Consider the following 13,723-nt stretch of genomic DNA (forward strand, 5'->3'; position numbering starts at 1 on the left):
GTTTCCCCACCAAGGACAGAACCCATGCCCCTGCAGTGAAAGTGCAGAGTCCTAACCACTGGATTGCCAGGGAATTCCAACATGGACTCTTTTTATGTGTTTCTCATAGAGCCTTCTGTTTAAAAAAAAAAGGAACTATTTCTTTAAGATCATAAAAATCTTATTTGTATTATAAGCTCATAAGGAGACAAAGTGAGACTTTTAAAATTATTCTATGTACACAAAGTTACTCCTGTTTTCATAGCAAGAACCTAGCAGCTACTTTTTAACTTTCGTCAATAAAATATTTGCTAATGCTTACAGAAGGAAAAAAAAGAAAAAACTGTTTACATAATGCTTTTTATAGCACTTTGTCAAATACTCTCATGTGACACCCTATTAGGTGGTTTTACTCCATTTTTCAAAGGGAGGGATCTGAGGCTCAGAAAGACCCAAAGACACAGAGCAAGGAAATGCCTAAACTAATACTTAAATCCCAATTCTTCTGGCTGTCATGCATACTCATCATTTGCAGGTCCAGTAAATACACACACAAAAAATCCAGTCATGACCCATCTTATAATTAACTTATGATTATCTTATAAAATTTAGAATATACATAATGGCAGTTTATCTAAAGCAAAACATGCCAGTAGCTTATATAAAATCAAAGTGGATCAGAATCCTTTGTTAGCTACAAGCTCTATGTATCTTTTATGGTTTTATTTCTAGGTTTCTTTTTAAAAGAAGAAATAAACAGTTTAGACTCATTTCCAAACTCTGTCATTAAGTTACTTGGATCTTAGGTTTGCTTTAAAGAAAGTATAATACACCTAATTTTACAGAAGTTTTTTCTTTTTTTTTTCAGTTTCCATTATCTGAACTTATTTTCTTATTAGTCCTCATTGGCAAACAAAATTTCTACTGTTGATTTTGGGTACAACATACTTCTAGCAGTGGCTGCACAATCTTGATCATTTATTTAATACAGTAAATAAATACTGCAACCTCCAAACTGTCTATTTTTACACTGGAACTACCTTTATGATGACAGGTATTCATTCCTCTGTCTGAATACAGAAAATGGTTCATTTATTTCATGGTTTTCATGTTTCTTTGTTATTCTACTTACTGCTTTAAAATACATTCAAATAATAGTACAGGGAGGGAGGTGGGAGGGGGGTTCAGGATGGGGAACACGTGTACACCCGTGGCGGATTCATGTTGATGTATGGCAAAACCAATACAATATTGTAAAGTAATTAGCCTCCAATTAAAATAAATAAATTTAAATTATATATATATAAAAAAAAAGTATTTGAATGTATTTTAGGAGTTCATGTTTCAGCCTCCCTGGTGGCTCAGCTGGTAAAGAATCTACCTGCAATGAAGGAGATCTGGGTTCAATCCCGGGGCTGGGAAGATTCCCTGGAGAAAGGAACAGCTTCCCACTCCAGTATTCTGGCCTGGAGAATCCCATGGACTGGATAGTCCATGAGGTCACAAAGAGTCAGACACAACTGAATGACTTTCACTTTCACAAAGCTATGTCTTTGCAGTGAGTGCACACATACCATAGTGAGGAGAGATGAAAACACGTTTAACCAACACCTTTGTGTTCAGAGGGCTTCCCAGGTGGCTCAGTGGTGAAGGAGTCCACCTGCCATGCAGGAGACACAGGAGATGTGCCAGTTCGATCCCTGAGTTGGGAAGATCCCTTGGAGGAGGAGATGACAACCCACTCCAGTATTCTTGCCTGGAGAATCCCATGGACAGAGGAGCCTGGCAGGTTATAGTCCAAAGGGTTGCAAAGAGCTGGATATGACTGAGCTACTGAGCATGGAACGATGCATTTGTGTTCAGAGAATATATAGTCTGAAATCGTGGGACTGATTTTATCCATGCTTTTGCCTAAATTTTTCTTTTTCCCTAATAGAACCCAGGTTCCCTTACCAGCTGCTCCTGATTCTTCATCTGGTCGGCAGCCTGTTTCGCTAGAGCAGACTTGGCCTCTTCAGCAGCTCGACGCTCCTTTTCAAGCCTTTCTGCCTCTTCTTTTGCTCGTTTTCGTTCCTGGTCCAATTCTAGAGCTTTTCGAGTCTGTTCTTCCAGTTCTGTCAAATATATGTATCCCCCAAAACAATGATTAATTCTAATTTTCTCATTATGAAAAGAAGCTGAAACAGTAGCAAGGAATATAAGCTGTAAAGTTTTTAAAAATTAGCACATCTTTAAATGAACATACACCTCGTTTTTAACTTGAAAAAGGCCTAATACATTTTAAAACTCTATTTACACCTCAAAGATGCAAAGAAATGAAAATTCTTTATAACTCAGGTTTCTATCCTAACTCTAGAAACATATTCTTTATTTTTAAAAAATATTCTCTCCAAAAGAGAACCCTCCTACACTGTTAGTGGGAATGTAAAAACTGGTACAGCTACTATGGAGAACAGTATGGAAGTTCCTCAAAAACTAAAAACAGAACTATCATATGACCCCAAAATCCCACTCCTGGGCATATACCAAGAGAAAAACCATAATTTAAAAATATATATGCACCTCAATGTTCGCTGCAGCACTATTTCCAACAGCTAAGACATGGAAGCAAGCTAAATGTCCACAAAGGAATGGATAGAGAAGATGTGGTGTATATATATATATATATATAATGAAATATTACTCAGCCATAAAAAGAACAAAATAATACCATTTGCAGCAATATGGGTGGACCAGAGATTGTCAAACTGAGTGAAGTAAGTCAGAGAAAAACAAATATCATATGATATTGCTTATATGTGGAATCTAAACAAAAGGGTACAAATGAACATATTTACAAAACAGAAGCAAAGTCACAGATGTAGAAAACAAACTTATGGTTACCAGGGGATGGGGGTGGGGGGAGGTATTGGGACTGACATATACACACTATTATATGTAAAACAGATAAATAAGAACTTGCTGTATAGCACAGGGTACTCAATTCAATACTGTGTAATGGACTATATGTTAAAAGAATCTTTAAAAAAAAAAAAAGAGGGGATATATATGTAACCGATTCACTTTGCAGTACACCTAAAACTAACACAACATTGTAAATCAATTACAATTCAATGAAAATTCAAAAAACAAATACCCTCGCCAAACTTTTTTGAGAGAAGATATATCGCTCATTTTAAAGTTTTTATTTCATTTCTGCTGGGTTCTCGTGGCGTATGGGCTTACTCGAGTTGCAGCACAGGAGCTCTACAGGACTTGGGCTCAGGAGTTGCGGTGCTCAGGCTCTCTACCTGTGGCGTCCAGGTTTAGCTGCCCCGGGGCACGTGGGATCTTAGTTCCCTGACCAGGAATCGAACCCATGTCCCCTGCATTGGAAGGCAGATTCTTTACCACTAGACCAACAAGGAAGTTCCCTCTCCAAAGTTTTGACCAAACAAACTACTATCTATTTAAAAAATCTATAAAATAGCACACTTTAAAACTTGTGGAAATTTTTACTTCTCTAAACTAAGTATTAGATAAGTAAACCCAAGACATTAAAACTGAAAACAATACTTACTGACTCAAATAGAAATTCTGATGTGGACTGTATGAATTACTGAAAATTTTGATTTATCAGTACACATCCATTCCTCAAGCAGGAAGATAAGAAAACTAGTTATTTGGTGATGAATGAGATGAATTTTAATCCTTAAGTATACAGATCATAAAGTTAATTCTCTTATTCTAATGAGCTGAGAAAGGAAAATATTACTAGCATAAAGCCAAAAGAGTTTAAATCAATTTGAAAGTACTAATTTTAATAACTACTATTATTCTGACAATCTGTGGTAAGTAGCAAGGACATCTGTGACAGAAGACAAGAGGATGTCGTCTATGAAGATGGGTGCAATGTCCTACAAAGGATGACTCTCCCATTCTGTATACTTCAGAAAAGAGGAAAACCTAGAAATCTGTATGTCAAAAGGTTTGAAATCTAACTGTCACGTATAAATCACCTTACTGTTCTTAAGTTTGCTGTTTTTGGTCAGAACTAATTTAAGTAACTACAGTTAAGATTTGGGAGGGTTTGAGATGATTGGGAAGAAAAATGACTTTAAACTCTAGATAAAGTGAAAAATTCTATGTGGCTATTTGGCTATAAAGATGAAATGTATGTAACAAAGGATGTTACTGAAGCTAAATTCTAGAATTAATTCATTTTAGTATTTGTCTTCTAAAACTTAGACATCAGAGCTAGCTAACCCCTCTAACTCTTATTATAATATTCTATCTGGTTGACTGACATATAAAATAAAGCTCACAAAGTTCATGACTTTATCCTTCTTCTAAAAAAGCAAACAAATAATTAGAAAAGTTTACAAATGAAAACAAAGCTTTCTCTCATAATAAAAATTCTTTCTGTACTATGATACAATAAAGAAAAATAAGTCTGGGTTACAAAGTTAACTTTCAAAATAAATATTTCCCGATATTCTTTATTTTCTATCAGTTTTTTTTTTTTGTAGTAAGTATTAATTTGAGGAACAGGAGATAAAGCAATGATTGCTTTGTTGTATATTAAGAATTACACAGAAGTCTAATTTTTTAAACATTGAGAAATTAACTGAAAACTTCAAATCTACTCTAGCCTCTTCTAGAAAGTAAGATTTTGAAATGCCATACATCTCACAAAGATCCTCCTGCTTTTCCCTCCAGTGAACTATAATTTGTAAACTATGATTCACTGATCAAACCCAACCCAATATCTTATTTTTGTAAATAAAGTTTTACTACAACTCACACCCTCTCTCATTTAAGTATTGTATATGACTGCTTTCATGCTGCAGTGGTAGAACCGAAAGCTGTAACAGATCACGTGGCCTGCAAACCCTGAAATATTTACTACCCAACCCTTTACAGAAGGAGTTTGTGAACCCATGAATAGAATATTTTAGGAGTTCCCTGGCAGTCCAAGGGCTAGGCCTCAGTGCTTTCACTGCCCTGGCCCCAGGTTCAAGCCCTGGTGGAGGGAACTAGGATCCCGTTGGCCACGTGGCACAGCCAAAAAAAAAAAAAGAGAGTATTTCTATGAAACAAACATCCCTCCAGACCTTGGATCAAGTTAGAGGCGCTTGAGGAGAAGGATTAGATAAGGAAAGTGAATAACATCAAAGTTTTTACCCATCTGGGTCATAAAAATCTAGAACCTACAATTTTTGAGGATCTGTCAAGTGAGAAGCCAAGGAATCTGGCTTCTTTCAGAATTTCAGCTCTTTCAGGATGAAGGGGGCAAGTTTCCAGAAAAAATTGTTTCTCTCACTAATAGTACACAGCATACTGATGTAGATGGTTATGGAAGTTAAATTAGGAGTAGATCAGGAAAGTTATTCTAAGTTCAAGCTAATAAAATTTGTGAAAGTTTCTCCTTAATCAGGTTTGAATACAAGTACCACTTGATTTTGACAAGTCTAAGACTTTACAAGCTAAATGATCTCTAATGTTACCTCAAGGGCAAAGATTGGAAACTATAAAATTGCAACAGTTGTAAGTAAAAAATATACTAATAAAAAAAAATCTCAGAAGGAGTATAGGGTTTTTTTTTTCCCTCCTCTTTCCAGTCTAGGGCAACAGTTCATTTTTACACTGGAGAAAGAACTAATACTATTGATATTCTAAAACAAAAGCAAATAAAAGTCCTATTATTAAAATTCTTAGAAATCACAGAAAAAGAATATGATCATAAATTACTTACTGAAAAAGCAATTTTAAAGTATCTGTACTACATCTAAGCAATGAAGTATTATGTTATTGTAAAAAAGTAAGGAAGATATCTTTGAATACATATGGACTTTCAAGATTACGTTAATTGAAAACAGCAAGGTGCAATTTGTTTAAGAAACAAGTGGAGAGAAAAGCATATCTTTGTGTGTATATCATGTATACTTGCTTATTTTATATACAAAAAATGGTATATAATAGTCCTAGCAGAGTGGAATAAAGGCAGAGCCTGCAATATTCTATCAAGCTGAGAAAACAGAGATCTAGACTCTGGAGCTGCAAAAGCATCCAAGACTTGAAAGGACAAGATCCTGAAAAGAAATAAATAGAAAAGTCTCAAAATCTGTGTGTTATTTCGCCTCAAGATATTTGCCAACTCCTAAAATGTACACATATGGGCTCAAATACTACAGAAACAAGTAAAAAGTAGCTCTAAGAGTGCAAAGAGCTGATCTAAGAGATTAACACCCTCTTGCAGTTTGGGAATCAAAGGCTGGATTCAAGGCCCTTTAAGATAAGATAACTGTCCTAGTAAATACTCAAGTCTTTCAGATGACACCCCCCAAATGGCTACAGACTAGCAGAAAAGGAAAACTAGAAAGAGACCAACCTTAACAAAGCCTGAAACCCAGCACAACTCCATCAAGGTGATCCGCACATATTCTTTCTGTCAAAAGAAAATTAAATCCTCCCTAGAAGAAAATGAAGGCCTTTCTTGGTGGCTCAGATGGTAAAGAATATGCCAGCGGTGCAGGAGACCTGGGTTCAATCCCTGAGTTGAGAAGATCCCCTGGAAAAGGGAATGGCAACCCACTTCAGTATTCTTGCCTGGAGAATCCCATGGAGGAGCCTGATGGGCTATGGTCCATGGGGTTGCAAAGTGTCAGACACAACTGAGTGACACCCCCCCACACACACCATCCCTGAAGGAAAACAACACCATCTAAAGTGTCTATAACTTTTTCACATACAGTGTCGTGCATCTAATCAAAACTACCAGGCATACCAGACAGGACCAAATGAGGCCCTTTAAAATCCCCTCCTCCACACCGAAAAGGGAAAACAGACTATAGAATAGACCCATAAATTAGTCAGACATTGGAGTTAACAAGCAAGGTCATTAAAAGAACTATGACTGATACTGTTCATCTAGGAGAACCTGGAAAAAAAAGCAAAGCATGAGGAAAAAATCAAAAGCCAGACAAACACTGGCAATAATGCAGAAATGGATTTTTAGAAGTCAAAAAAAAACCCTCTGCAAACATGCCAAGGGCCAGAGTCCCATTTGTAACTATAAAAGTTCAATTTACCACTCTTTTTCTTATGACTATGAACACAGTCTTTCCTTTACTACCTTCTAGAAACTCCGTACCACCTTTACCTTTAGGCTCACCATCAACAATCGCTTCATAAAGACAACCAGCTAAACGCTCAGCTCTTTGACAGAGACCAACACACTGCTAATTTTATTTTAGCAAAACAGTGAGCCACACACTAGAAACATGCATTAAAGGAGAAAAAAGAAGCCCCCATCTCAAAAAAGATAAAACATTCATAACCACCAAACAAATAGTAGAACTGTAAATGTGAAGAGTGTGTTAAGCTCCTCCTGTGGCTGAAAATGAAACATTAAAGGAAGAAACTCTGAAAGAAAAAAAAAAAAAATGTACATACACACACACAGAGGCAGTGGTGGAGAACTTAACAGAAAAGCATGATTATAAGTGCCAACTTAGAAGATAAATCAGAGTTATGGAGCTTTCATCACATTCAAAAACTGTTATCACATCCTCAACCCACAGAAGTTTGCAGCAAAAACATTTCAACAGCTGATCTTCCTTTCCTGGAGTTTCCATTTCCAGAATATCTCCTCCAGGAGCTCTCTCTTCAAAAAAGTATTGTAAATAACTAGAATAGAAAGTCACAGAGGATTGGAGGAAAGGAATAGTTAATATAGCAAAGAGAAAACTACCAACCTAGGAATGAACCAGGAAGTGCATCACCTCACAATACTATGAGAGGAGAGGGTTTATTCTGTGAAATAGCAGTATATTCAGATTGTTGACTTAAATGGAAGAGCCTAGTCTTGGCAGATACTAAACTCTTCTGTAGACATTAGATGTTTTCTTATAAATTAAATGGCTCTCTAATAAGTTTTTCAAGTAATTAATATTTTCCATTTCTCAACTTCAGGATTATAAAAGTATATAACATATAACCATTAACAACTAATACCATAAAAGATTAAAGATAAAAGATAAAGTAACATGGCAGCCCAAGAGTCACCTTGTCTTTGAAACATGCTTCCTACCATTTTATTGTATACCTATGACTTATTTATGAGACACTTCAGTTAAAAATCTTTTTAGATACAACTAGTAAATGAACTCTGTGGCACTGGCAATTCCATAGGCAAACTAGTAGGTGGAACAAGGGAGAAGGCACTGGCACCCCACTCCAATACTGTTGCCTGGAAAATCCCATGGACGGAGGAGCCTGGTAGGCTGTAGTCCACGGGGTCGCTAAGAGTTAGACACGACTGAGTGACTTCACTTTCACTTTCCACTTTAATGCATTGGAGGATGAATGGCAACCCACTCCAGTGTTCTTGCCTGGAGAATCCCAGGGACGGAGAAGCCTGGTAGGCTGCAGTCCATGGGGTCACACAGAGTCGGACACGACTGAAGCGACTTGGCAGGCAGGCAGCAGTAGGTGGAACAACGTCTAGCAATAGATTCACACACAGAGACTTCTGGATTTGTGACAAAGGTGATGATGCTATGTACGGTACAAAGTCTTAGCAATAAATGGATCTGGGTCAGTTAGAAATACATATGGGTAAAAAATAAACCTTGACCCTTACAAAAATCACATATATGGACTATGGACCGAAATGTGAAAGGTAAAACAAAGTTTCTAGAAGGTAGTAAAGAATAACACATTCATAATCATAAGGAAAAAGAGTGATAAACAGAGCTTAAAGTTGACTGTCTTTTCATTAAAAGACACCAACCATTAAGAGAGTAAAAAGGTATACCATGGAGAGATTTTTTTTTTTTAATAATACATGTAAAGATTTCCTTTACATGATCAATAGGATCAATAGGAAAAAGAAGAAAATCCAATGTTTTCCTTGAATGGGCAAAACAAGTGAAAAGGCACTTCAGAGAGAGCTATGATTTGCTAAGGTGCTCAAAGTCATCAGTCATCAAGGAATGCATTGTACTAACCGTATTCACTAGAACGGCTAAACAAACAAAAAAGAAATCATGATAATAATGAGTGGTGGATGTAATGATGAAGATGTAGAGCACTGGGAGGAATGAAAATTGATACAACCACTTTGGGAAACTGATGGCAGTATCTACAATAGCTCTGTACAGCTGTGATCCTGCAATTCCACTCACAATTCCAGTTGTGTACATTCAACAAATTAGTGGACAAGTACACCAACTACTATTTTCAAGAATGGTCATAGCAGCCTGATTTTATAATAGCTTCAGACAGGAAATATCCCCAATGTCTATCACCAGTAGAATGGATAAACAGGTAAATATGTGCAGTCGAATATTATACAATAATGTAAAAAAAAAAAAAAGAAAAAAACTACAGCTATCCACATAAGTCTGAGCAAAAAGAAGCCAAAAATAAGTACACGTGAATTTCTATGTAGTTCAAACACAGGCAAGATGATTCTAAGACATTGTGCCAAAAACTCAAATAATAAAAGCCCAAAATAAATAATAAATTGGACTTTATCCAAATTTAAAACCAGGGAATACCATCAACAAAGTGAAAAGATTACCCACAGGAGAAAATATTTGCATATTATATATGCGATATATGAGACTTACATACAAATTTTTAAAAAGTCTTATACCTCAACAACAAAAAGACTTGATTGAAAACTGCAGAGAAAATTTGAAAATACATTTTTTCCAAAGAGATACAAAGGGCCAATAAGGATATGGAAACATGCTCAACATCATTAGCCATTAGGAAAACGCAAATCAAAACCACAATGAGACAGCACGTCATTGCCATTTATAATGACTATAATCCAAAAGACAAACACTGTCCAGTGCTGGTGAGGATGTGGAGAACACGTGTCTTGCTGGTAGGAATGTTAATGGCAAACAGTTGTCTTAGAAATCAGATGGGGAAGTCCTCAAAAAGTTAAACACATGGCCCAGCAATTCCACTCTCAGGCTTACAGCAAAAAGAAGTGAACACGTACGGATACACAGTAACTTGTACGCAAATGTTTACAGCAGCATGTTCACAACAGTCAAAGGGTAGAAACAACCCACAAGTTCAAAAACTGATGAAAAAGTAAAATGTAGCATCATATGCATAAAATATTATTCAGCAATAAAGTCCTTCAAAGATGCTAAAACAGGATGAAACTTGAAAACATTATGTTTAGCACAAGTCACAACAGACCATGATTTGCATGACTGCATTTATGTGAAATGTCCAGGACAGCAAAGTCTATAGGGATAAAAAATTAAATTATTAACTGCCCAGGTATGGGGGGGTGGGGAAGCAGGGAGAAACGGGAATAAATGGGAGTGAATGCTAACAGGTATAGGACTTCTTTTAGGGGTGATGAAACTGTTCTAAAACCTTGGTGACAGCTGCGTAACTCCTGTGAATAATACTAAAAGCTATCACATCGCACACTTCAAATGGTTGGGTGGTATGTAAATTGTATCTCAACAAAGCTACTAGAAAAAAAGAGACTAAACTTTATGATGATATAAATCAGAAAGATATCTCACATTTGGAATGAAAAAGTGACTGGGAAGAGACACACGAGGGGGTTCCCTGAGGGCAGGTAATGTTCTCTATCTTGTTTTGGGCAGTTACAAAAATAAATTCATTTTATAAAAATTCACTGAGCCTTACATTTAAGAGGTATGCACATTATTATACCTATGAAAAAATTTCAACAAAAAATCTTTACCATAACTATATAAAAACGTCAGTAAACTAGATTATTTACTTCCATTTTAGAAGTTAGGAACCTAAGGAAATCTAGAGGCTAAAAGTGACTTGCTTATGGTCATATTGTAAATTAATATCTGAATTAAAGCTTGACTTCTATTTGTAAACAATGTATACATAAACCCCCTCCTGCTCACAATTATTACTTTTATCACGTTACCCTGTTTATCTCCTTCACAGCACTTAAAACTGCATAAAATGATTTTTATTATCTGTTACATTTATTACTCTGTCTTTCCTCAATAAACTGTAAGCTACACAAGTGTAGGGATCTTACATGTTCAATACTATATCCCCAACAGCCAGAAAACGGCCTAGAACAGTACTGGGTGCTTAACAAGTTGTCGTTGCTATTCAATAGCTCAATCGTGTCCAACTCTTTGCAACCCCATGAACTGTAGCCCTGCAGGCTTCTCTGTCCATCACCAACTCCTAGACCTTGTTAACTCATGTTCATTGAGTCAATGATGCCATCCAACCATCTCTGTCGTCCCCTTCTCCTCCTGCCCTCAATCTTTCCCAGCATCAGGCTCTTCTCTAATGAGTCGGCTCTTTGCATCAGGTGGCCAAGTATTGGAATGTCAGCTTCAGCATCAGTCCTTCCAATGAATATTGAGGACTGATTTCCTTTAGGATGGACTGGTTGGATATCCTTGCAGTCCAAGGGACTCTCAAGAGTCTTCTCCAATACCACAGTTTAAAAGCATCAATTATTTGGCACTCAGCCTTCTTTACTGTCCAACTCTCACATGCACACATGACTACTGGAAAAACCACAGCTTTGACTAGATCGACCTTTGTCTGCAAAGTAACCTGTTTTTTAATATGCTGTCTAGATTTGTCATAGCTTTTCTTCCAAGGAGCAAGCATCTTTTAATTTCATGGCTGCAGTCACCACCTGCAGTGATTTTGAAGCCCAAGAAAATAGTCTGTCACTGTTTCCACTGTTTACCCATCTATTTAACATGAAGTGATGGGACCAAGATGCCATGATCTTCATTTTCTGAATGTTGAGTCTTCAGCCAGCTTTTTCACCCTCCTCTTTCAACTTCATCAAGAGACTCTTTAGCTCCACTTCGCTTTCTCCCATAAGGGTGGTGTCATCTGCGTATCTGAGGTTATTGCTATTTCTCCCGACAATCTTGATTCCAGCTTGTGCTTCATCCAGCCCAGCATTTCACATGATATACTCTGCGTGTAAGTTAAGTAAGCAGGGTGACGACATACAGCCTTGATGTACTCCTTTCCCAATTTGGAACTAGTCCATGGTTCCAAGTCTGGTTCTAACCGTTGCTTCTTGACCTGCATACAGGTTTCTCAGGAGGCAGGTAAGGTGGTCTGGTATTCCCATCTCTTGAAGTATTTTCCACAGTTTGTTGTGATCCACACAGTCAAAGGCTTTAGCATAGTCAATGAGGTAGATGTTTTTCTGGAATTCTCTTGCTTTTTCAATGATCCAATGGATGTTGGCAATTTGATTTCTGGTTCCTCTGCCTTTTCTAAATCTAGCTTGAACATCTGGAATTTCTCAGTTCACATACTGTTGAAGCCTAGCTTGGAGACTTTTGAGTATTACTTTGCTAGCGGGTGAAATGAGTGGTGCAATTGTGTGGTAGTATGAACATTCTTTGGCACTGCCTTTCTTTTTGATTGGAATGAAAACTGACATTTTCCAGTCCTGTGGCCACTGCTGGGTTTTCCAAATTTGCTGGCCTATTGAGTACAGCACTTTAACAGCATCATCTTTTAGGATCTGAAATAGCTCAGCTGGAATTTCATCACCTCCACTAGCTTTGTTCGTAGTGATGCTTCCTAAGGCTCACTTGACTTCACACTCAAGGATGACTGGACTTCACACTTTGGCTCCAGGTAACTGATGACACCATCATGGTTATATGGGTCATTATGATAACAAGTATCCAGAATGAAATCACTATACCCCTAACTCTTTCCTATGGTTTGTTTTTGTGAAGGTGGAAATTCATTTTGAAATGTATTTTTTTAGAACAGAAACTAAATTCAAGTTTGGCTGTCATATCTCAAATACAGTCACCAATGTTATCTTAAAAATAGTTAAAAGAATGACAAAGGAAGCTAAATAACTTAACAATAATGAATATGGCAATGCAAACTGTTAGCATGATACTGTTTAATTATTTGTGACATTTCAAATTTCAAATAATACCATCAATATCAAATTTTTAAGAAAATAACAATAATGAAACATGTTTCTTTTCAAACAAAAAATTACTGGTTTATCTACTGAATATCACGATTTAGAAATGGTTAGAGCTACTTATCATTTGAATGAGAATTTAGCATAAATTACAAGACAACTGATGCAGAGTTTAGGACAGCCTGGAAAAGCTTTATTATTAGAAAAAAAAAAAAAGAGGAAACAAGCAAAACTGGATGTCCTTCGCCTTAAGATGACTGATTTGAAACTGTCTTGACAAGGATGCTCTATATTTTTTCTTGTGTTCTATCTTCCTTATATTCTTTAGTGTTCACTTACTTAAGTACTTGTCTGTATGTTCACTTACTTAAGTACTTGTCTGTATGTAAATCAGTAATATTTTTATCAAACATCTAAATAAATGATTGAAAGATTTAATAAATAGCTATTCTCTCAGAAAAGTTATTATATAAATGAAAAGCTGCTATCCTTCAATCTTCTCTTTAAAATCAAAGCAGTATTATAAATTTCTTTAAACTTTCCTTTTATAAAAAACACTTTAGTACATTCTAGCTTTTTTCCCAAGATTCTTCCTCTAATATAAATATTGTTTACACTCTTCACATAGCACTTAGCACATGTTATCTAACTTTATTAAAATTTTTATGTATCCATCTCATTTCTGTCAAGCACACAGGCTTCACTCCCATGAATGCTATCTATCTGTCTGTCTAAAATTCAGCACAAAGTTGGCACATCGTGAATATCTGCTTTAATTGATGAAAAACCACCTAGAGTGGT

At 36.4% G+C, this 13,723-nt stretch overlaps 1 protein-coding gene across 4 annotated transcripts in view; it reads right to left on the reverse strand.

The window, feature by feature from the left end:
* RDX (radixin) overlaps nucleotides 1–13,723 on the reverse strand; it is a 107,307-nt gene that overhangs the window by 33,634 nt on the left and 59,950 nt on the right. For all 4 annotated transcript variants that reach the window (XM_055547836.1, XM_055547832.1, XM_055547833.1 and 1 more), the window contains one exon: nucleotides 1,933–2,093. In XM_055547836.1, coding sequence (XP_055403811.1) covers nucleotides 1,933–2,093 — 161 coding nt within the window. The remainder of the gene's footprint in view (nucleotides 1–1,932; nucleotides 2,094–13,723) is intronic.

This window comes from Bubalus kerabau, chromosome 15 (assembly GCF_029407905.1).
Source record: "Bubalus kerabau isolate K-KA32 ecotype Philippines breed swamp buffalo chromosome 15, PCC_UOA_SB_1v2, whole genome shotgun sequence".
NCBI classification, from domain to species: domain Eukaryota; kingdom Metazoa; phylum Chordata; class Mammalia; order Artiodactyla; family Bovidae; genus Bubalus; species Bubalus kerabau.